General features: G+C 42.3%; 2 protein-coding genes across 2 annotated transcripts in view; one reads left to right on the top strand and one right to left on the bottom strand.

Moving 5' to 3' along the window:
• The window catches only part of hook2 (hook microtubule-tethering protein 2), a 305,258-nt gene that overhangs the window by 96,361 nt on the left and 183,731 nt on the right, over nucleotides 1–25,166 (bottom strand). The window lies entirely within an intron of this gene.
• LOC308282769 (phosphoinositide 3-kinase regulatory subunit 5-like) lies at nucleotides 1,212–21,024 on the top strand. The gene is made up of 17 exons (XM_080723158.1): nucleotides 1,212–1,317; nucleotides 2,316–2,416; nucleotides 7,992–8,060; nucleotides 8,863–9,001; nucleotides 9,881–9,950; nucleotides 10,664–10,841; nucleotides 12,021–12,192; nucleotides 12,358–12,426; nucleotides 12,576–13,465; nucleotides 13,939–14,064; nucleotides 15,668–15,790; nucleotides 16,534–16,627; nucleotides 17,249–17,325; nucleotides 17,414–17,507; nucleotides 19,377–19,456; nucleotides 19,579–19,697; nucleotides 20,666–21,024. The coding sequence occupies exons 1-17, from the start codon at nucleotides 1,218–1,220 to the stop codon at nucleotides 20,811–20,813; spliced, it is 2,649 nt and encodes an 882-aa protein (XP_080579284.1). The 5' UTR covers nucleotides 1,212–1,217; the 3' UTR covers nucleotides 20,814–21,024.

Raw genomic sequence — 25,166 nt, 5'->3', positions numbered from 1 at the left:
ATTGTACTACAGGGTATGTATGAATGGTAGCCATGTCAACCAATAACAACAGCACAATTTGTTTTAGTGTCATCCACTACCTTTTTACTTTGGGACAGTGGTTTCCTGTTTGGGCCAACACGGATGACCCCAGTTTCCTATTCATGTAACAGGTCTCTGTGACAGGGCCGTCTCGGGTCCACAGCTGTTCACAATGACAGCTTCCTTTCTGTGCAAATAAACACATCTTGTTGGCTAAATATACTGTAGGGAACGCTGTGCCACCGGTAGTCTCTTTCTCCTCCAGAGGGACCCGATTCAATTCAGTCCCAGGGGACGTGTGCTCCTTCAGAAGCTCACATTTGTTGGGAGGAATTACAATAAGCAGCCAGTAGCCAGGAAGGCATGAGTGCTGTTCTCAAAAGTTCCCCCCTCTTAAATGCATGATACGTTTTTAATAGCCTCCACTGCAACAGCAGTTTCCTTGTTTGTTCATGTTGTTGTGTGTGGTCACTCAGTTGCACATTTGAATGCTGTGCAACATCCAGTGTGGTTTTGTTATGTGCTGATCTTAGAGACCGGTCATAAAGTCTAGCATTTATCATAGTTCTATTCACTGTTCAGAGGAGATGGTTTGGTCCGTAATGCAATCACCCAGTTTTGAACGCATAGGGAATCAAACTTCTGCCGCTCTCCTAAAGGGGAACACCCCCCCCCCCCCCCCCCCCCCCCCCGACCATGGGAGATTTACACACTGTTGAAACGATCTCAGAATTTTAAGTGGGGCTCAGTTCTTGGTGTCTTCAGTGTATTTGTTCTTTGTGTTCGGACGTGATGCTACTGTTGCTGGGACACAAATTCCTAATGATGCTGCTCCTCATGAACATCCCAGCTCTGAATCATATCAGATCTTTGTCACACATGAGCATTTTTAAGAATGGAAAAAGGGGAAGTTGTGACTGTTTTTTGTTTTTTCAACCAGCTCATCTCCGTTGCCCTCACCCAGCCAATGACTCACTGGTTTGGTAGGAAGTGGCAGACTATACTCTTTCCCCTGGCATCCTTGATTCCTTGCTACGGGAATTTGTGTAAGGTTGTATCTCAGTCTAGTGGCATAAACGTACAGCTTTTATTTCAGTCTAAGAATCACCAGCAGAGGAGATATACCTAGGATTCTGGACCCTGTTGGCTCTTCTTTAAAGTGTGGGTGCATGTGCTGCTTCTGTAGGTGATCTGAGATGGAGAGGAGCTCGTGCACAGAAGATCGTATCCAACATGCCCTCGATCGCTGCCTCTTTGGTCTGAGTTGTGACTCTCCTGACAAACAGTTCTTTAACGGTAGGTCTCATCTCAGCCTTACAAATGAATACTGCGTGCTTGTTACAGGAACATTATTCAAGAACAAGAAAGCTTCATATTGCTACAGTGAGCATGTGTTATAGTGTGGAGATGATTAAACCTACTCCTAAAATGATAATTGAATGGAGTCATGTTATTTGACTTACAACGTATAGTATATCTAGAATGAATGGTGAATCCTTTCACTTTCTGTTAAAATTGTGTACACAGTGACACCTATATAATATGGTGTTGTGATCTATATCTCGTGTTGAGGTCTACAGTACATGAGGTGTAGCGGCCACACTCACCCTATACTGTATGTAATTGTTTGTCACCTGGTATTAGAACACCCTGCGAAAGATGCAACATTGACATGTCAACAGTTTCATTTTAATGTTGTCTCTGCCTTCTAAATAAAGGCTTTTATTATTACTCACAGTTGTACCCCAACCTCAATTATTGTCCTTACCATAGTAGAAGTGGACATTTACTTTGTTTGTTCTTGTGCCTAAATGGTTGCGGTGTTCCAAGTTTGGGAAACATCTTGGTGAACTTGGCTGCTGCCATCGTGCTTCTGAATATTAATTGAATGACTAAAACAATGGTCACTCATGTAACTCAAGTGTGTTACCCACTTCCATAGTTATGTAACTATTTGGAAACATTTTGTCCCTAATTGCGTCTTGTGACCAGAGCTAAATGGGAATTGAGAGTAGTGACACAGACTGTGGCATGAAGACAGAGGGGCTATGGAAGAAAAAAAATAAGTCACTCTTGAAATATTAAGGAATAACAAAGGAAGCTTAGCTACAGCCAGAGAGAATAGAATAACCTTTGTCTCAATTACTCTTTTTCTTTGAATATATATGCTTTATAGATACTTGCCTTTGTCAGAGCTAAATGTTGTGGATGTCCTCAAAATGAAATCTAAAAGGAGAAGTAGAAGAGGTTGTGTGTATTTAGCCCACATGACGTGCTTCTGTCACTCTGTTTAGCTGGCTTGTGCTTAAACCGCTGGTGTTTGGAGGAACTGGTGAAGAGAGATGCCCACAACTTCCTCATCCTTCTACAGCAAATTCTGAGGAAAACAAGAGAGGTGAAGGCGTCAAAGCTCAAAGTCCTTTTCATATTACACACATCATTACACAGTCTAATACAGAGAACCAAACATAAACACTACACCACATACACCATTTCCTTCCTGAGATATGACTGATTACACTATGTCATTTTGATCTTGTTTATCATGGCTTCCTGCAGCTTTCAATTATTCTATTAGTTCCATTAATCAAATAATTGAGAAGCATGCTGACTACTTTCCAGACAGACAGACAGTCGGACAGTGAGATTGGTGCGGGCAGAGTAACACTGAACTCACACCAACAGCAATTAGTCAGGTTCCTTATGTATTTTTGTCAGATTTTTGTGAAGATTTGTAAAACTATACATTTTTGGAATCTTCAGAGCATGGGGAATCCAAAAATCAATGTTCCCATTTGCACAGACACCTGCAAAGCCGCCATTTTGGACGTTCAAAATGGCCGACATAAAATACATCATTTGTGCTATCTTGGCTTCTGGACAACCTAGAAACTTAATTAAACATGCCAATCCTATGTTTTCTGGGTCAAGGAATCAAATGAGTAAATGTTGGGTGTAAAATGTTCCGGACCCCCACACCCTTTCTGGGGGTTATCTATTTTGGGACCTCCCAGAACAGTACGCCAGCCAGTTAATGTCATTAATGACTCAAAAAACATAGGTCAACTAAAAGGAAACTAAGGTAAGGCATAAGACGTTGAGATCCTTCGCTTTAACTCATATAAATATAGGCAATACTTGAGCTCATCAAATGTGTCTGCAAAGCAGATTGCAAGGGATGGTGCAGCTGCTTAAACAATACAAACAAAGACTGTCAACATTATTAGGGAGGACATGTAGTGAATCTCTTTGGGCATAATTGACCATGAGCTCTTTAAGAGGATAGGGTGTGGGTTTTGGGGTGACGATAACACAGAGGTGTGTATGTTGTGTTGTCAGTGTGAGTGCAGTGCAATAAATGGACATGTTAGTCTGCGCGCCTAAAGTAATACGTTGCAACAGGGACGACTCCAGGGGGGGCACATTTCCTGGGGCAATCTGCCCAGATCATGCATGTCACACGTGTCTTCCTCTTCTTTTTTAGTTTTTTATTGTCAAAAAGCGCCTGCAATGTAGTGCATTTGAAACTACATTGCAGTGCACATCATGCGGTGATCACTGCTTGCCTCCTCTGAATTGTTTTATTTTTATTTTCGTTTATTTATATTTCGTTGCTGAGTGAGGTCAGCAGACAAAGTGACATAAGTGAGATGAAAAAACCTGAGTGAAATGTGCCAATGTTTAAAACCTACAAAACAACTCTAATATTATGAAAACTAATTTCATAATATTAGAGTTGTTTTGTAGGTTTTAAAACCTCCTGGGTTCATTTATTATACTTTTAAAGCAGCCAGAATAATCCTTCTGACCTTTGGTTGGGGTCATTCCTCACCTGGGACCCCCAGACAGACCCCTGAGTCTGTCTCAGTAATCGCTCTGCTCCAGAACAATGTTAAATTAGATCATAATTGAAGCATAAAAGTTGTTGTAGCTGGGCTCTGAAAACAAAAAGGAGTAGTAGCAAATACCAGGGGTCTTCCACAGGGAGCTACTACAGAGTTACTACAGGGGCCCACCAAATCTTGATGGGATTTGAAACTTGAATGTTTTTATGTATTCAGGGTTTATGTACCGATGTTTCTGGTTGACATTGGCACATTTCACTCAGGTTTTTTCATCTCACTTATGTCACTTTGTCTGCTGACCTCACTCAGCAACGAAATATAAATAAACGAAAATAAAAATAAAACAATTCAGAGGAGGCAAGCAGTGATCACCGCATGATGTGCACTGCAATGTAGTTTCAAATGCACTACATTGCAGGCGCTTTTTGAGAATAAAAAACTAAAAAAGAAGAGGAAGACACGTGTGACATGCATGATCTGGGCAGATTGCCCCAGGAAATGTGCCAATCTCAACCCAAAACAACGGTATTGTACTTTGATGGTTTATTAGTATTCTCAGTATTATTTATACATTCTTTGTGTTGGACAGTTATGGTTGACAGGTGTTACTGCTGGGATTGCAATATTTAAGCTATTGCAACTTCATATTTTGGGACACGCAGACTAACATGTCCATTTATTGCACTGCACTCACTGACAACACAACACACCCACCTCTGTGTTATCGTCACCCCAAAACCCGCACCCATCCTCTTAAAGAGCCCATGGTCAATTATGCCCAAGGAGATTCACTACAATACAGTAATTTCAGACATGCAGGATCTATTCGTCTTTATCATCGTCATCTTCAATGTCCAACCTAATAGTGTTGACACAGTCTCCACCATAGCATAGAGTGGAAGGCAGGTTATTTGAGCAGGGAGGGCAAGACCCCTGACTGGAACATACCCTCCACTCTCTGAATTTCACCCATTTTCTTCGATTGGTGGAAGCTTAGGGCAATTTGTCAGGTATGATTTATCCCGCATTGTGACATAGTTGGCAAGGAGGATATGTGGTAGCAGTGCAGCACGAGTTGGTTGTTGGACCTTTTGAACTGTAAACACGGCATGCAACATGCTCCAATGACTGCAATGTTGATGGAAGCTCACCATTAATAAGCTCAGTAGAAATGGAACTCTTGCTAAGGTCCTTGAAGCGGTTAATGGCTTAATGTCATCATTATCAGGCTTCAAGTAGGCGTTGACCCATGACGAATTGTGTACGCCAAGGAACCCTTGACATTTGTGACATTCAATAACTTGAACTCGCTCAAATATATCTACTTACTTTTGTTTTGTACCTTGGCTTTGACTGTTGCAAATTTACAGCAGTGTCAGAAAGTGGAGGGTATGTTCCAGTCAAGTGTCTTGCCCTCCCTGCTTCAAAGGTTTTTTTTATTGATTTGATTGAAGTATTTATTAGAAGTTTTGCATAGGATAAATTACAGTTTCATGACAGTACAGTTCACTGGTACAAGGTCAACTAAAAGGAAACTAAGGTAAGGCATAAGACGTTGAGATCCTTCACTTTAACTCATATAAATATAGGCAATACTTGAGCTCATCAAATGTGTCTGCAAAGCAGATTGCAAGGGATGGTGCAGCTGCTTAAACAATACAAACAAAGACTGTCAACATTATTAGGGAGGACATGTAGTGAATCTCTTTGGGCATAATTGACCATGAGCTCTTTAAGAGGATAGGGTGTGGGTTTTGGGGTGACGATAACACAGAGGTGTGTATGTTGTGTTGTCAGTGTGAGTGCAGTGCAATAAATGGACATGTTAGTCTGCGCGCCTAAAGTAATACGTTGCAACAGGGACGACTCCAGGGGGGGGCTAGAGGGGGCTTTAGCCCCCCCTAAGCCCGCCCTCCCCACAAACTCAATTAACACCTGTCAACCATAACTGTCCAACACAAAAATGTTATAAATAATACTGAGAATAATAATAAAGGTTACAGTTTCAAATCCCATCAAGATTTGGCGGGCCCCCTCCTGTAGTAACTGAGGACCCCCCAGGGGTCCCGGACCCCCTGTGGAAGACCCCTGGTATTTGTTACTACTCCTTTTTGTTTTCAAAGCCCAGCTACAACAACTTTTATGCTTCAGTTATGATCTAATTTAACATTGCTCTGGAGCAGAGCGATTACTGAGATAGGCTCAAGGGTCTGTCTGGGGGTCCCAGGTGAGGAAAGACCCCAACCAAAAGTCAGAAGGATTATTCTGGCTGCTTTAAAAGTGCAATAAATGAGCCCAGGAGGTTTTAAAACCTACAAAACAACTCTACTATTATGAAAATAGGACATTAATTGGCTGGCGTACTGTTCTGGGAGGTCCCAAAATAGATAACCCCCAGAAAGGGGGTGGGGGTCCGGAACATTTTACTCCCAACATTTACTCATTTGATTCCTTGACCCAGAAAACATAGGATTGGCATGTTTAATTAAGTTTCTAGGTTGTCCAGAAGCCAAGATAGCACAAATGATGTATTTTATGTCGGCCATTTTGAACGTCCAAAATGGCGGCTTTGCAGGTGTCTGTGCAAATGGGAACATTGATTTTTGGATTCCCCATGCTCTGAAGATTCCAAAAATGTATAGTTTTACAAATCTTCACAAAAATCCGACAAACATACATTTCTTAACATAACAAACCTGACTAAATAGTGGTTTTGCTCTTAATCGGTTTTCTGATTCAAAATGACATCCGGGTCACATTTGCGTGTACGCCTAGTTCACACGGGTTCAGGCTACAGCAAGCTGATGATAGGGTGCCACTTAATCTTGTCGCAAACGAACATAAATTGGGGGTGAAACCTGTTTTTATCGTAATAACTTAAGATATTTACATGAAATGAAATAGACTTTAACAAACAAATGATACACAGGGCAACATATATAATCATACTAAGACTAACCTTTAAACACTAACCTGACAAACACAAAATACAGTTACAGCTAAAACCTATTATTCTATACTCTAATTTAATCTAATAAAATATGACTCACTTGTTACAAAAAACTTGATACAAAATAATTGAATGCCATAAAGCATGGAACCGTGCCACTTTCTTAGAATGCAGAAGCAGAACCATGACCGGTATCATGGTGTGTATTCAGCATTACACAATTTAACCATACAGAAAAACACCAACATACTGTAACTCCATTCCTGAGATATTACAGTTGAGTTTACAGTATGTCATTTTAACCTTCCCTGCAAGCCAAATGACGTCATGATGACGTTATGATAATGTCCTCCGGTGACTCCGGTGACATTCAGAACTAGGCTAGATCACAGCCCATATGGGGATGATCTTGACGTCATTACCAGGCAGGATGTCACATGAACTTTTTTGTTTGACAGGATTATTGTTATTGTTTGTAATGCGAGTTGAAATATGAGCATATAAGGTTATATTCTGGGACATATCTGACTAGTTATGATATTTATCTGGCCTCGATCTGACCCTCTCTGATTAATCCAGGACGTCCGTTTTCGTGGGCAGGATTTATGTTGGTTGAAATCAGGTGATATTCTAGGCCAGATCTGACTAGTCATGGTTTGACTTGATCTGGCCCCAATCGAGACGTCACTGATTGGTCCTTGACTTTGATGGTAGCCCTTAGTCCGTGACCTTTGGACTTTTCAACCCCCCAAATAATCAAAAGTGAACTTAACACTGTTGTCTTTTCACTGCGGTACCTATACTACTTCACTCTATGACTCTATGTAATTCCCCTCTGGACAATAAAGGACATCTAAACTAATCTAATCAGGCACTTGTGTGACAAAATCTCGATATTCCGAGGTCCCGTTGTTTTGAGGTCCCAGTAGTCCGTTTAGGGTTAAAGTTAGGGTTAGGGTTTAGACTTAGGGTTAGCATTCACCAGGTTAGCATTCGCCAGCGTCGGCAGGTTAGCATTCACCAGCGTCGGCAGGTTAGACTGCTGGGACCTTGAAACAACAGGGCCTCAGAATAACGTTAAGCGCCCGTTGACATACAGACACACACACGGCTGCGGGCGGGGTAATGATGTGTCTCAGTGGTGTACCCTATAAACCTCCCTCTGTGTTCTACAGGTACTGGAGCAGTGTCAATATGAGCAAGTGGTTCCTCTCACCCTCTTGTTCTCTTCAACACTTATGAAAGTGAGTGTTTGTGGATCATCCCATCGTTAAACACTCCAGAGGAACTAGCACATGTATGGACAAAGACACAGAACTAAGTTTCATTCCAAAGTGCTCCCTCTTAAAGGGATAAGATGTTTGGGGTCATTTTTACGTCTACTCAGGCTTTTGTGTGCACCCTACACCCTAGTCAGTTTTCTAAGTTGCTCGATTCATTATAACTGATATTCATTCTATCAGACATGCTCCCTTCCAAAAACCCCTATGCTTGGTTCTGGTGACTGATATTGGCCTTCTAATAATTGAGGGGACCATATTTTTTCATTCATTTATTTATTAATCTTTTAATTGCAGGCTATTTTATTTTCTTAATTTACATAAAAGAGTATTAAAATGAAATGAAAAGTACTGTATGGTTAGAAAAAAGGAGTTTGGTGTTAAATGGGTTTAAATAGAAATTCTTGTCTGATAAAAGTAATTAGATAGATTAATACAGAATCAAGCAACTTAACAACTGGTACTCACAAAAGACAAACAAGTCTTGAAAGTGAAATATCTCTTCAACTTACAAATAAATAAATTAGGTTGAAACCCACTAAGTTAAGTAGATAGATAGATAGATAGATAGATAGATAGATAGATACTGTAGATACATAGATACATACCTTTATTATCCCACGAGGGAAAATCAGTCGCCTATCTGTGTTGTTATTTTACTTTCATGCCAATAGTCATTTGGAAATAGCTGTTTGTCAACATTCTCTCAAGTTGTGGAGTTTGGCCGGAAAATCATTTTGGAAGCAAACTCTGTGTCCACTTCCAGGCTCCTTACCTGAGTCCAGACTGTGGACTGCTGCAGGAAGCCAACCTGTTGTTCCACAACTTCCTGTCCTGGCCTGTTCCTTACAGCTCCGCTGCTAAACACCTCCTCCTCATCATTGGCCAGGAGCTCAGAGCACCAGGTAACGCTGTGATGATGATGACCAGGGGTGTCGCACCAAATTCTAGGCCCTGGGTATAAGGATTCACTGCGGGCCCCCAATAATGTTCTTCATAGCGGGAGGGGGTTTAACCCATTCAGACTGGGAACACATTATTATGCATTATTTTGTGCTTTAACTTCTGGACCCCCACCTCAAAATATTTAGTTCCAGGGACCCCCAGAAGCTAAATTTTAGTTACAAATGCACACATTTTCACACAACTTTTCAAAAATAGCAGATCTACAAGCTCGCAGTATAAAATAATTAAGGCCCCTCCACCTTAGGGCCCTTGTCACTTCCCCCCACTTCCCCCTTGTGACGCCCCGAACGCTGTGATGATGATAATGGCCACGACCCAGTCTGTTTGTTGAGAAATGTCCTTTACTGGTTAGCACAATAGCAGCCCTATTCTGGGAAGAACAGTTGGTGAGAATACAATATTCTTTGTTATCGGGTGGAAACCTTCTATGTCCAAAACCGTTCATTTTGTATTTATCATTTTAAAAATGATCTAAACTAGTGAAAATAAGCACAAGCACACAAACACAAGCACACAGCGCCTCGCACCGCAAGGCGTTGTGTGCTTGTAGTTCGGCTATTTGCACTAGTTTTGTGCGACAGTCTTGTATGGTGAAGCAGGGATTTACTTTACGAAAAGAACATACAAATTTGAAACTTGGAGATACAAGTTTTCTGTCCGACAGTGAAGATATTCTTTGTCTGTGCTATTTTTTTGCCAAAGCTTATTACCACACGGAGGCGCTGTTCACCTGCAAAGTAGTACTGGAGAATTAACCTTGGTTGGAATGAATGTGCCAGTGAATATTCTCATTGTCACATCCTCTGTTTTCCTTCTAGGAATATCCTTTCTGAGGCTGGTGAGGGAGGAGCAGGGTTTAGCCACTGACAACCAGTGTCCTAAAGTTATGTAAGTCACCTCAGGCCTTGATTAAAGTTCTAATAACAGTCAGCTGGAAATATTTCACATTTTAACCACATGACATCTGGGCGTGTCATAATGGGCAAATCTTTACCTAGGTAAGCTTTTATGTCAGAAAAGGAATTTAGATTTACTAGTTTGGTTGAAGATATTTGTGTACGCAACATATGTCCCTTTTTACACTGTAGAGGGGAAAATGAGGGGACAAAGTTTAGACCCCTGGGGGACCCTGTCAAAGTGTTTAAGTGGTTAAACCAGTGGTTCTCAACCTGTGGGTCGGGACCCCAAATTATCTTGGGGGGGTCCCCAGATGTTTAGCTAAATGTTGACGTTGTTTTCTCACTCAACAGACCAACATACAGTATAAGTGTATACATGGAATCTACACATTTATAAAGTGACAATTTAAGGACTTTAAAGACCTTTTTAGTACCTCTGGTCAAACATTGGTCAAATATTAGAGGCAGAAAATGTGAAAATAGCAGATCTACATGCTCACAACGCCTCGCGTGTGAGCATGTAGATCGTCTATTTTCACAATGGAATAGATAAAGTCAAACTAAATGTAATGCCAACTCCTATAATTCCAATATTATTTTGGGGGTCGCGGCCTGAAAAGGTTGAGAACCACTGGGTTAAACAACGTTCTTATCAAACATGTTGTGTGTGTGTGCTCGCGTGCGTACGTGTGTCTATTCCAGAACGGTGTTGCTTCTGAGTCCAGATGAGGACGTTCCCCCGGAGTTCAGGTCGGTTTCTGAGCAGCTCGGCAGGATGAGTCACTCCCAGAAAGACATCACGGTCAGCCTGATCAAGCATGCCTTTCAGGCTGTGCTTGGTCCAAAGCACCCCCTCGGCACCCTCCACAGCACACTGCAGGTGGGTGGACCAACCAGCACTCCTGTACCACTCTATGCAGGGGTGTCGCACCAAATTCTGGGCCCTGGGTACAAGGATTCACTGCGGGGCCCTTGTGCTTTAACTATTGAAAAATAGCAGATATACAAGCTCACAGCACGGCACCGAGTGCCGCGCTGCGAGCTTGTAGATCTGCTATTTTTGAAAAATCATGAAAATCTTTGAATATTTCAAATCCTTCTGAGGTTTTTTAAAAAACCCATGTTTCTATGTCAGTGGAGCTCAAACCTTTTCATGTGATGGATCCCCAAAATGGTATGTATTTGGCCACGGAACCCCATCTCAAAATATTGAGTTCCAGGGACCCCCAAAATTTTAGTTACAAATGTTCGCTTAAAAAATACATATATTCAAAGATTTGCACACATTTTCACGACTTTTCAAAAATAGCAGATCTACCAGCTCGCAGCGCGGCACTCGGTGCCGCGCTGTGAGCTTGTATATCTGCTATTTTTCAATGGCTAAAGTATTAAATAATTAAGGCCCCTCCACCACCTTGGGCTCTAGTAACTCAGTCCCACTTTCCTACCCCTTGTGACGCCCCTGACTATATGCATTGTTATAGAGTATTATAAAGCAATGGTTCTCAACCTTTTCAGGCCGCGACCCCCCAAAATAATCATATCCATCCTGACGAGCACTAAGAGTTGAGGCATTACATTTTGTCTAACACGGTTCTATTGTGAAAATAGCAGTTCTACATGCTCTCGCGAGGTGTTGTGAGCATGTAGATCGGGTATTTTCACAATTTCTGCCTCTAATAATTGACAATTTGGCCAATTTTGTCATTTTAGAGGTATTAAAAAGTCCTTAAATTGGACACTTTAGAAATCCCCCATAGGTTAATACAGGTTACTGGTCCACTCAAATAACATTCGTTTCTAAAGCAATTTTTACGTTCCTATTTTAATTTCCAAATTAAAATGGGAACCAAATTGTATCCAACAGGCTTTTCTCTTGACTTAAAAAATTACCAGTAAACAAAAACTCATTTTGCTTCATTACAGTATTGCATATTATATTGTTTCACATTTTTTATTTATGTATTATTGCATAATTGTATATATTTAACATCAGCGTGTGTGGTGACGGTGACCAAAATGATGAAACAGAGCGTCCTATAAATTGTTCATCTCACAGTCTAAAAGCAGCGAGGAGTTGGAGCAGCTTCTCTCAGAGATAACTGATACTCTGGAGTCGGCGGCATCTACATCAGACCCAGACGCAACCAGGGACAGTCTGTTCCACAGCATGGACAGGCTCATAGAAGGCCTGGGAGATTCCTCTGCCACCAATGGCTGCTCACATCCTGGTAAGAGAGAGAGGAAACACAGGCTGAAATATGCAAACTGGTGGTCCGGAAACACAAGTCTCAAACTAATTGCCCCTTGTGGGATTAATAAAGTTGTTTGAATTTCAGGACCCACGTCAAAATAACAGTGCTTTGTGAATGACAGTATTGCCTTCTTCTCATTAGGGGATGTGGAGACTTTCGGGTTGCCCTTTGCTAGATGTCATGTGTCATCCTGGGAGAAAGACAACTTTGGTAATTAGCTCTTATTTCACTTTGAAATGCTTTCTGTTCCTCTATAGACCCATATTTAATTCCAAGTATCCCCTTCATTCTCGTGTGTATCCTGTTGTCATCCTGTCCTGTGTCCTGATTTCCAACTCCATCTGTCCCCGTTTGTCCAGACGATCTGAGTGACATCCTCGACAGTGAGCTGCCCGACTGTTTCCAGCTGCACGAGGATGACCACAACAAACGGAATAACGAGGTGGAGGGGAGGAGGGCGGAGGGCAAACAAGAAAACCGCGAGGATGACCACAACGATGAGGAAGAGGAAGGGTGGAAGGTGGAGGACGAACTACCAAACCACCGCGTCTCCACCGCCTCCTCCAGAGACTCCACATTCTCCAGAGACTCCATGTTCTCCAGAGACTCCATGCTGTCCAACTGCTCTCTGTCGTCCAGCTGGTCTGTGCCGTCACGCTCCTCGGGATCCTCGGGCGTGGACAGCGACTTCGGGGACGACACGGAGGAGACTTGCGACGGCGTGCGGCACCGCAAGAAGCCCAAGAAGAAGTCGCGGTCGCTGCTGAGCACGGATCGCTTCTCCCAGCTGTTCCACCGCAGCCCCGCCATCTGCCGCCGCGCTCTCAGCATGGGCAAGGGGGACACGGGCGCGGTGGGGGCAGAGTGCAGTCGTTCTTCCATGTCTCTGCCAAGGATTCTCCTGAGTGTCCCGAGCAGGTCCTCTGTGTCCTCCCTTCCCGCCGATCGCCTCTCTCCCCAGAAGCATGTGTGTGTCCGCCGGAGGCCCATACTGAGCTATGCCGAGAGGGGCAGTGTGGTGGACGCCTCCACCCTGCTCAGAGTGGTGGTGTTTGGGGGCAACAGGGAGGCCGGCAGGTTGGCCAGGGCATACAGTGACCTTCAGCAGAAGGAGCGCAGGTGTCCTCGACTAACCAAGGTGTGCAGACTGCAGTTCTACTTCCTGCCCGCCAAGGGGAAAGGCCCAGGAAGTTCTGGAGGGGGTCTTGTTCCACCTGAGGGGAGTCCACTCAAAGCCACATCTTCCGCGGTGAGAGCAACCATCACTGAAACACTATTGTAATGTGTGTGTGTGTGTGTGTGCACGGCACGCGCCACTCTGCAGTGAGTCACTAATACACTGTATCATCTGTGGTGGGGCTTATACAGCTGTGAGTCCTCTGACATAATGTGTCATTTGGTGGTCAAAGGTCAGTGATGTGATGTGCTACATAACTATTCACATATATACCGGTAGGTATCGAGGTTGATTTAGATACAATTCACTAAAGCGCATTGTACAATTAAATTACTTAATTATGTTGCATCATAATGAACTCTTTCACAAATGTTACTAAGAATACTTCAAATAGATACACGACTGTAATTACTTCCGTTGTCCTTCCTGCCTTTCAAGAGCAGTGACCGTACACACATATTGCTCCAGTATTTGTGTTTACTGTAGCACTATACCTTCTCTCTGCTAATGTACAGTGTTACTGCTGGTTTTATCTTTCCTGAAAGGAGTCTAATGGAGTTTCTCAGGAGAGCAACACTACAGACCTAGCTCAACTGCTGGGAAGGATTGACCCCTGGTACAAACGCAACGTGTTCAGTCTGCTCAGTCTGTCTTCTGATGTCCTCTGTCAGGTACCTCAGCTAAGACATCTCCCCCCACTCCTAACATCTCCCCTCACTCATATGTTAACAACATATCCCCCCACTCATACAGTATGTTAACAAACCCCACGACACGTGAAAGTATGTTTTAGTGTGGTTTCTATAGGCAACACACTATAGTTATTTAACCCCCCAAAAACCCCAAAGTCCATTGAGTTAAATGGAGGAGTGACGCAGCTTGTTGATTGGTCAAGCTTCACGTGACATCACGTATAGCCTATGAATAGGCAACTACACTTGCATTTTCCCAGAATTGCTCCTTTCTAGTTTCTAGTAAGAGACAAGAGGCCCCTTCACGACAAACTAAAATCACATGACTGGCATCATGCCAACAAATCCTACCTTACCAATACCAACAGAGCAGAGTTTTCAAATAGCCAGTAAATGAAAAATGTAGTTCAAGTTACTTTTACTGACTCTTCTAACCGTTCTGTAGAAAATCTGTAAAGGCAGTCCAGCATTTTCAAAGTAAGCCATTTACCATGAGAGGGAGTGGGTTGTTGGCTGATTTACCACTGTTTCAGGGTTGTGGCACGAGGCGAAGCCGAGTGCCAAACAACCCATGACCCTCGAATGGTAAATTGCTTTTCTACCACTTCTACCATATAAATGAAAGAAAACACAGTTGTAACTTGCAAGGTTATGTAGTTACAATCATTAATTGTTTCAGAACACAACAGTGAGCGGGGTCCATGAGCCAACTGAAGGTTGTTGACTGATTTACCACTGTTTTAAGCCAATCAGAATCCAGTATCTGAACATGTGACCACAAAAAGTGGTCGAACTTTTCTTTTGGCACTTCTACTTTTGATGTGCGTTCGAAATCATCGCTTCCACTTACCGGTATATGTGTTTGGCGGCACAGACGTTTGATTGATTGAAAACTTTATTAGAAGTTTGCATAGGAAAAGGTACAGTTTCATGACGGTACAGTTCACTGGTACAAGGTCAACTAAAAGATCCTAGAAAAGCACTACTTGGCTTATTTCCACAGGAAACCATTGAAGTATCTCATATAACATTGAATGACAGACGGATAGAACACAGTACTATGCAGTAGATATAGTCAGGAAAATAAAAAAAGGAAATAAAAATAAACGTACCGGTACAAAGAAATATATACAGTAGGAAAAAACAAAGAGGGGTCAGGGGAGGGTAGGGCTGGGCTAGGTCTGTTTTTGCCAGTTGCGAATGCGAACGGCTGCCGCCTGTAAGTGTTTTTTCAAGGCGATTTTAAAGGATGCTAGGGATTCACACTCCTTAGGTTTGACCAATCCGCAAAGCCGATGGGTGACGTCAGCGCAGGAGAGATGATTTCATGACAATTTTAATCTGCTCATGTGTTCTGAAGTAATCTTGTTTACAGGAACAGGCGGGATTACAATATCCTCCTATGCATGACTGTGGGCAGGTTAACTATACAAAATAATATTTCTACTCTTCTTCTGAGGCAACCTGTTATTATTCACACAGTCAACAGGGGCAGTATGCAGTAGCTTTAAAAAAAAAAAAAAAAAAAAGATGTATAAACTATACTCCACCTATATGAATGATGTTTTGTGTTGTTTCCTAGACGACGTGTAAAGTGGATGGGGATTCGAGCGAAAACGAGCGTCTTCCCCTGCTTGCTGACCTGCTGTTGTACTACTGTAGACATGCACACCACCACGTTCTAATGCAGCTCTACCAGGCTGAGGTGAGGCACACACACACACATGCACGCCCACGCGTACGCCCACACACGCACGCCCACACACGCACGCCCACACACGCACGCACGCACGTGTGTACAGCAGATACATTCATAAATGGTAAATGGTGCATTTATATAGCACCTTTATTCAAGGATTGGATACCGAGATGTGCATTACTTTCATCCATTCATTTCACACACACATTCATACACGATGGCAGAGGAAACCATGCAAGGCATCAACCTGCTCACTGGGAGCAACTAGGGGTTCAGTGTCTTGGTCAAGGACACTACGACAGTAACTCTGGGGGAGCCCAGGATCGAACTGGGAACACTCTGGTTGACTACCCCTGAGCCACTGCCGGATGGAAATTCATGCACACAGCATAACCAATATACTGTATTTGTATACACATTATACAAACACACACACACACACACACACACACACACACACACACACACACACACACACACACACACACACACACACACACACACACACACACACACACACACACACACACACACACACACACACACACACACACACACACACACACACACACACACACACAACACAACACACTTATTATTCACATGCCTGCATGTGTGTACAGCAGATACATTCATGAATGGAAATTCATGCACATACAGCATAACCAATATACTGTAGTATATGTACACACACACACACACACAGGCACAGGCACATCTAAATATTGTATTATGTTTTCTGTTTACAGCTGACCTTAGCAGGAGGAGAGAAGATAAAAGAGGTGTTTATTCATTCTCTAGAGCTGGGGCACACTGCAGGAACAAGAGCTGTCATGGCGATGGGTGGGTCTCACACGCACGCACACGCGCGCACACACACACACACACACACACAGGGGCGTCACAAGGGGTAGGAAAGTGGGACTGAGTTACCAGGGCCCAAGGTGGAGGGGCCCTAGTAACTTTAGCTATTGAAAAATAGCAGATATACAAGCTCACAGCGCGGCACCGAGTGCCGCGCTGCGAGCTTGTAGATCTGCTATTTTTGAAAAGTCGTGAAAATGTGTGCAAATCTTTGAATATGTATTTTTTAATTGGACATTTGTAACTCAAATTTTGCTTCCGGGGGGTCCCTGGAACTAAATATTTTGAGATGGGGTCCGTGGCCAAATTCATATAATTTTGGGGGTCCTTCACATGCATCACTGACATGGAAACATGGGTTTCTTGGACACTTTTTCACAATTTTTCAAAAATAGCAGATCTACAAGCTTGCAGCGCGGCACTCGGTGCCGCGCTGTGAGCTTGTATATCTGCTATTTTTCAATAGTTAACATTCATGGGGGGCCTGCAGTGAATCCTTGTACCCAGGGCCCAGAATTTGGTGTGACGCCCCTGCACACACGTCACACACACACATGCACACACTCACACGCACTGATGTGTATTGTATCTTCTTTGCAGGTGCTGCTAGTAAGCGGTTCGGCATTGTCGGTGACCGTGACGCGGTACCTTTAAAACTACATGTTTCCTACAACAAGGTAAACATTGTCCCTCCTCTGACTGAATAAGCTGTAGAGGCTCAGATAATGCTTTTTAAAACCTGCCGTCGTCTGCTCTGCGTTCCAGGTGGCTCTGAGTGGGAGGGGCGAGCGGAAGCAGACAGATGTGGTTTGCACGTCGATAAACCTTTACAATTGCAGTCTGAAACCCGAGCAGCCAGGTACGTTGCTCCCTCTTCACACTTCGTCACTGTCCAGCAGAAACCTTGTATCTCCAAGTTTCACATGTGTTTTTTCCTAAACTAAAGCCCTGCCTCATCATATAAGACGTTTGCACAAAATTTGTGAAAATAGCAGACAAGCACACAATGCCTCACCGCATTGGCTATGGTCACTAGTTTAAATAATTTTAAAAATGATAAATACAAAACGAACGGTTTTGGACATAAAAGGTTTCCACCAGACAACGACGACTTGCTGCCCCGGCTGAGTACAAAATAATTGTCCTCATCATCTTCAAAGACATCTGTTATATGAACTGTAAGTGCTCTTGTTGTTCATTGTTGTCTAATGGCATCTTCACCGGGCTGCTGTCTCAAAACAAATCAACTGCAACGTCAAACATCATGACACTCAAAGACAACTATTTGTGTAATCTGTGGTTGTGCTGTTGTTTATCCTTGGCCTATAGGGATATGTTAGAACAGTGGTTCTCAAAAAGAAATTGGCTTCAGTACCACCTTTCCCTGATTTACGAATCCAAGGACAACATTTACCAACATTTCGTGTAGAAATGGAAAACCACAGTAATGAGCATTTCGTTGCAGAAACCTCTGATCTCCATATTTTAATTAAATGAATGCCCTACTACTTAATGATACTACAGTGTCACACAAAAGTAAAGTATCAGATATACAAGCTTAAAATGTGGCGTGAAGCGGCATGTTTTGAGCTCATACTGTAGGTGTGCTACTTAAAGGGCCAGTTCACCTCTGGGACAACCCGATCTTATTTTATTGTTGTTTGGGACACGATCAACACAATCCTAAGTTATTTTTGTGTTCAATCTGTGTTTTGAGATATTTTAGTATTTCAGAATGAATGATGATGCATTTTGCATCATATGATGCAGCATGATGAGTCATATGATGCAAAATGCATCATCATTCATTCTGAAATACTAAAATATCTCAAAACACAGATTGAACACAAAAATAACTCAGGATTGTGTTGATTGTGTCCCAAACAACAATAAAATAAGATCTGGTTGTCCCAGAGGTGAACTGGCCCTTTAAGCTATTTTTTCATTTGAATCCTGAAAAGTAACAGTTTTCAACATGTGAGACTCCACAGAGATGATACGTATGATACTATGAATAAATGATAACCCACCTTTTGAAGAATATAACATTCCAAATAAGAAATGTAGTAAAAGAGTTGCCCCTTGAGCCGATTTCTCTTAAACTGTGGCCATAACATTTCAGTAAGTAGGTTTGAGAAACGGCACATCTTGTCTCCGTCCGTGTAAGGTTTTTTTTACGGTCTGTGGGTTTGACACTCTGACATCACTGTGATGTCAGGGGAACCACACTAACAGAATCCCTTTTATGCCCATATATGGAGATCCCTGATGTTATCAATATTAAGCCCATATCTAAGGGATTGTATGTATGATGTCAGATGTCATAGACGTCATAGGACTTTCACATAACGAATAACAGAGTAAGCATGTTTGGGGTCTCACAGCACATCTCCATATACAGTACATGGATCTCCATATATGGGTACCAGGGGTCTCCATATATGGGTAACTGGTACGATATACATCACTGGCCAGATGGCCAAGACATGTCGCCCTTAGGCGTCTTACTGGTCATATCTATTCAATAAAAGTTGTGTTACACACGTTTTAGTTTTAACACTTAACAGATTATCAGGTTCACACAAAGTTTGTCTATTTCTATTTTCCAACATTTCTCTACACCTTGTAGTACCTCCATGTGCGGTATACCCCCATTTGAGAAACGCTGCATTTTGTTTTGAGTATTGTTTAAACTCGGTTACATTGTGGCATACCCTGTTATCCACAGATTCAAGGATGGAGATGCAGCTGACAATGACGCAGGTCTTGAAGAGACAGGGCTCCAAGTCGAAGATGAGTTACAACCAGGTGAGATTCATGTAACACTTCAATCAACTGAGACGGGCTACAGTACACTCTCAGGTTTGAGCTCACCTCCAAAAACGTGTCCCCCTTTTTAACCGTTCTCCCCTTGAATGGTTCTCACACAGCACATCTGTGTATCGGAAGTGAAAGTGGACGAGGTCCAGGTCAGTGGCGAAGGCGAGGGGACCACCTTCGCTGTGTGTCTGGATCAGGATGAGAAGAAGATTATCCAAAGTGTGACCAGGTACACTGTTGTCACATACACTCATTCAGTGGTGTTCAAAATTATTATTATTATTATTATTGTTGAAATTCTTTATTGGGAATAACTAGCCTGGGTGCCAGCCTGTTCGCTCCGTTCCACGATTTATGTTTTGTCTCTCCGCATCCCAGTAAATGATTCAGTTGACTCGTATTTCTGAACGTCCGTTGTGACGTAGGCGAGGTCATTGCTGATTGGATGCTGTTCCAACGAATCAGAGTAGGGTTAGGGTAGCTACGTCATCAGCCAGCCAATACACACTGGTGTATTTGTCCCGCCCACACCACAGACCAATAAGAAGCCGCGGTTGGATTCCACCGAGTTCTATGTCCCACCACCCCTTGGAGATACGAGGCTTTCCAGACTGTGATGCAGAGAGACAAAACAAATCGCGGAACGGAGCGAACAGGCTGGCACCCAGGCTAGGGAATAACCCCTTAAGATGAACCATCTTGTTTTCAAGGGGGTCCACAAATTACAGAATACATAAAAATACATATCTGTAGGAAACAGAAAAAACAAAAAAATAAACAAAAGAACACACACACACACACACACACACACACACACACACACACACACACACACACACACACACACACACACACACACACACACACACACACACACACACACACACACACAATCTAGTTTTTTAGTTTGAAGTCATGATTTTGAAAGGAACTTCTTTCAAGTAAAAATAAAATACTTTCATTTAGCATTTAGGCATTAGTTCCATTACTACTTATTTTAGGTAAACTTTTGAAAATGTCAAACATATTTCTCAAGTCAACTCTGCAAATGTGTCAACTCATGTGTTATCATCACACATTATGGCAGCAACTATGGCAGTCACAGTACAATGTGTGACGATAAGGTTTGCTGACCACACATGATGCAGCAGAAGTGTTGCTGCACTACAAAGATCCTGTGTTGTGCTTCTCGTGCAGGTGTGAGGTGTCTCTGTGCAGTAAACCAGGCAGCAGCTCAGACTGGAGGACCTATAAGTTCTTACCTGGCCAGGTTCAACCTTTACACCCATCTTACCGCTCCCTGCTCTGCCTCCCCATCACCTCTTTCTCTTCATCACATCCATGAAACAACAACAACACTGGACTTACACTGCACTGTTACTTGGACTGAGAGCAATAGAACAGTGAAAGAACTCTTTTAACATCAAGGACTCCTTGTATGTTATGTATTAGGCCATGGACACCTAGCCTCGTACCCGCCCTCTTCCGGAAACCATAACGGAAGTTGGTCGTTTACTAGGCTAATGGACACCCATCTTTACCTCCAATCTACACTGTAAAATCCTCAATGTTTATTTAACTCTGGGAGTACACTCTCAGAGTTCAATATCACTTTTGCAAGAGCATGACATGGTCCCTAGGAGTTGCTAGTGGGGCTTTCAGAGTAAAAGTCCTTTTTTAGTTTTTCTTTTCTTTCATGTTCTCAGGTTTTTGCACAAACACATGCATGTTCTAGGGGTTAATTACTAATTAACCCCTAGAACATGCATGTATTTTAATTAATAATTAGGTTTACAAGATTAAGTTGTCTCCCAACATTCAACAAAATGAATGATAACAAGTAGGTTGGGAGTGGCTTATTGTCGGTATCAGCCAGGAACATACGGTTACAGTGCGCTAGACCCCTGGGAGATGGATTGCTGAGGTGGAGCGCCACACCTACCATCAGCTCCCAGTACTTGCCGCACCCAAGCTACTCATACGCTGAGTTTGTGGTGCTCGGGATCGTACCCATGAGCTTGTGGTCCAAAGGCGAGAGAGCTCTACCGACTGAGCTACCTGGATACGCCTTTTGAAGAACATAATATTATAAATAAGAAATGTGTAAAAGAGATTTACTGTATATAAACTGTGGCCATAACATTTCAGTAAGTCCAGTTTTGATGTATGTTTAAAATAAAACAGCTTAATATTAAATAAATAATTATTTACAAAATAGTGTTGAGTATATTACTCCACATTGTATATTATAAGGCTATCATTTGAGGTATTCACTGTACATTTATTAGGAATAGTTTGTGTGGTCACATAACTACAGTACATATACTGTACTGTATAACGCTACAGGGATTTTCCTGCTATTGACAGCGCTTTGAAAGACATTTCACTCAGGAATATGTTGCCACTGTGGAAGCAGCATGACACTGCTGATTTGCTTACATCTATGTAAATTCTGAGAGTTACTACCTGAAATATGTAATGATAAAAATAAGCTATTGATTTTGTAAAAAAAGAAGGGAAAAAAAGAAACTGTGTTTTGAAAGCTATATTGTTAAAATAAAATTGTATAGTGCATTTAACAGTTGCAATAAAGACATTCACATTCCAATCATCATTTATGTAATTACCTTTAACTGGTTTCACTGGTTGGACAATGATTCTCTGAAATTCTCTGAACTTCCTCTTATGAAGCACTGACATACAGTATCTTCGGAAACCGCAGCACAATAAATCTTATCACACTGACAAGCTTTCCACCTGTTGAATAATAACATTTCAATTGTTTCGTAATAAAATATGCAATAGAGAAGCAGAGCTAAAGACTTTATACAAGGTTACGGTAGTTTTAATGTGCTTCTGTTCCACTGTGCTTATATTATATTGCTTATAATGCTTATGACCAGCACTTAAAATACTTCATCAAGTTCTTATGCATAATTATAAACATGTATTTGTATAACATATATTATGAAGCCCTACAAGTGCATTATAATGCTAATGCATTATAGTAAAGTGTTATAAAACTTGTATATGAGTTGATTCTACTTGCCTCGATTGCATTTGGTTGGCTCACAGTTCTGCTGGTTAGACTTAGATGTCAAGTTACTTAATCTCATTTAGCAAAATGTTAGATTTTGATGTTGCACAACCTTCTTATTAGAAGTGTTTTCTGCTGTACATGTGTGCAGTTTAGTTGTTATTTGTGACAACAAACTATAACTTCACAAAATGCATAACCAATGCACCAATGAACCATCTATAATAAAACACAGTGAAACGTTTTCATGCAAGGACCTGGTTTGTTGTATAGATAATTCATTGTCCAAATGATAATTATGGTCTAGCTTTGTGTCTAGTGACACAGATAAAAACAGCTTGCTCTTTGTTGCCAAGCAGAAGAATTTAAAATAGATCATATTTAACTCCTCCCTTTTCTGGAGGAAGGACAAACAGCAAAAAAGGTGTTTGAAGCACGAGTTGCGGGAATAATATTTCAGTTATCACGTTTAAGAATCCAGCGGGACTGGAATCATTGCTGCCTGGGGTTTTGAAGAGCAAAGGACAATGGACCCCAGAGGTAGGTACTGGTGTGGCTCGGGTGGCTTTATATTTCCCTTTTCTGCCTCTGATACAAGTAAAACAAGAAAAGGAAACACTGCACCTACAGTATAACATCAGGCTAGACTGCCAGAGAGAGAGATACATGTTTGTCAGGTTAATTAATAGTTATGATGTGATGTACAGATTGTGTTGGGAGTTTTCTGTAAACTTCACTTTGATATTTAGGCATGGTACTGTTACTGTATGTATGCTAATGAACTGAACATGACAATGATGTGTTTCTCTAGGTTGTGTGGACATGTCCCCCACAGTGGAATCTACCCTGTACCACAGAGTCCAGTCCATTCTCAGAGAAATGGACAGCCAAACCTCTTCCCACACAGGTACAACTAACATGGAACCAATCTGGCTAGCCATCGTCAAGAAAAGGGACCGCCCACTTGTCCCTTTTCTTTAACTGGAGCTCAGTTTTAACTGGAGCTCAGTTCGGCTGTTCTTGAGAGACTGACATGGAACTAACAAACTATGCTTATGATACTCTTAATTCAGGGCACATAAACCTAGATGTAAGCCTAGCTAAAACTGTCACCAAACGTCTGTTACTTAGGAATGCTGAGGTGGAGTCTTCATAAAAAGCTGGAGACTCATCCATCCATCAGTGTACCATTGATTAGGGTGCTGTTGGAAGAGTTGGAGAAGGTTTGTCCTTCACATTCACTAAACACCCAACAGGGCTTTTCGACATCAAAATAATACTGAAATGAAACTTATGCACTGTAACTACAGTAGAAGTCAACAAAACATTATCAAGATTATTTGAGTATTTTATCTAACATTTGATTGTTGGTTGTTGTAGGCTGACAGGACAAATTGCATGATGCACGTCATTCCACTGCTGCACACTCTGTCCTATGTGATTCTTCAGGTAAATGTCCCATTTACAGTACTTTACCCAAGCATGGCCTTTGGTTCGGTTCAGTTAGTTTGGCTTGGTTTGGCTTTCACAGTCATATTTCTACCCAACATGCTGTATTTTTGGAATTTGGAATGGGTCCAAAACAGCATATATTTCCTTGTAGTCATTACTTGCGCCAGCAGAGCATGCAAGTATTCGGCTGGGATCGGCTGGGTATGTATGTCAGTGTCCTTTATTTAAGCCCGTAGCCAAATCAGGGACCAGCATCTCTCTGGCAACGTCATCATTAACAGCCAGTGAGGAACCAGCATTCCTGCTGATGCCAGTGGTGATGTCACTGGCATCGCCAGTGGTGATGCCAGTGGTGAGTGCACCTCATGGCGTGCTCTGCTGGCACACAAGTGCACAAGGGGCAAGTTGGCACCTCGACAGAGTGCAGTTCTAGTTTTTGTATGTACCATGGACCATGGTACGGTACATAGGACCACAATGGAAACAAGTCCCCAGGACCCTTTTGTGTTAATGCCTTAATCAGCCTTAATGTTTGGCTGTACCTCATGCTCTTTACATTTCTAACTAATATTGTAGTCAATCAATCAAAAGAGCCTTCGTCCATCTTTTTAATGTTTTATTCAGCAGTCAGATTCCATTCCAAACAGCCTGTGTCAGAGGGTCTGTGACTGCTTGAGGAAGATGTTGACGTTTCCACAGCCCTACGCCTCTGTGGCCCTGAATAAACTGAGAGACTTTAAGATGGAAATGGCAACACCAGGTATCACACATGCATGAACACCTTCTCACACACCCAAGTTAACTTGCTAAAGCACTTTCTCAGAGTCGGGGCAGGAGGGGATGATGATGCATGACGGTGAAGGAATGGGTGAGGGGATGCTGTGCAGGGGCGTCACAAGGGGGGGAAAGGTGGGACTGAGTTACTAGGGCCCAAGGTGGAGGGGGCCTTAATTATTTTATACTTATAGCTATTGAAAAGTCGTGAAAATGTGTCCCTGGAACTAAATATTTTGAGATGGGGGTCCGTGGCCAAATACATATCATTTTGGGGGTCCTTCACATGACAAGGTTTGAGCACCACTGACAAAGATTTTTTTTCTTCAAAAAAACTTAGAAGGATTTGAAATATTCAAAGACAAATTTTCAGGATTTTTCAAAAATTGTTGTCAGCCGTGTCCACTCCTTCACTCAAACATCTCTGTTCTGTTT

The sequence above is a fragment of the Nannobrachium achirus genome (assembly GCF_963921795.1).
Source record: "Nannobrachium achirus genome assembly, chromosome: 4".
NCBI classification, from domain to species: Eukaryota; Metazoa; Chordata; class Actinopteri; order Myctophiformes; family Myctophidae; genus Nannobrachium; species Nannobrachium achirus.
Note: the sequence above shows the minus strand (reverse complement) of the source record. Positions and strands in the feature narration are given on the sequence as shown.

Coding starts and splice junctions, on each gene's coding strand:
- LOC308282769 (XM_080723158.1), top strand. CDS start 1,218: ATGGAGAGGAGCTCGTGCACAGAAGATCGTATCCAACATGCCCTCGAT. Junction 1,318..2,315: donor TGACAAACAGTTCTTTAACG/GTAGGTCTCATC, acceptor CACTCTGTTTAG/CTGGCTTGTGCTTAAACCGC. Junction 10,842..12,020: donor CCCTCCACAGCACACTGCAG/GTGGGTGGACCA, acceptor TTCATCTCACAG/TCTAAAAGCAGCGAGGAGTT.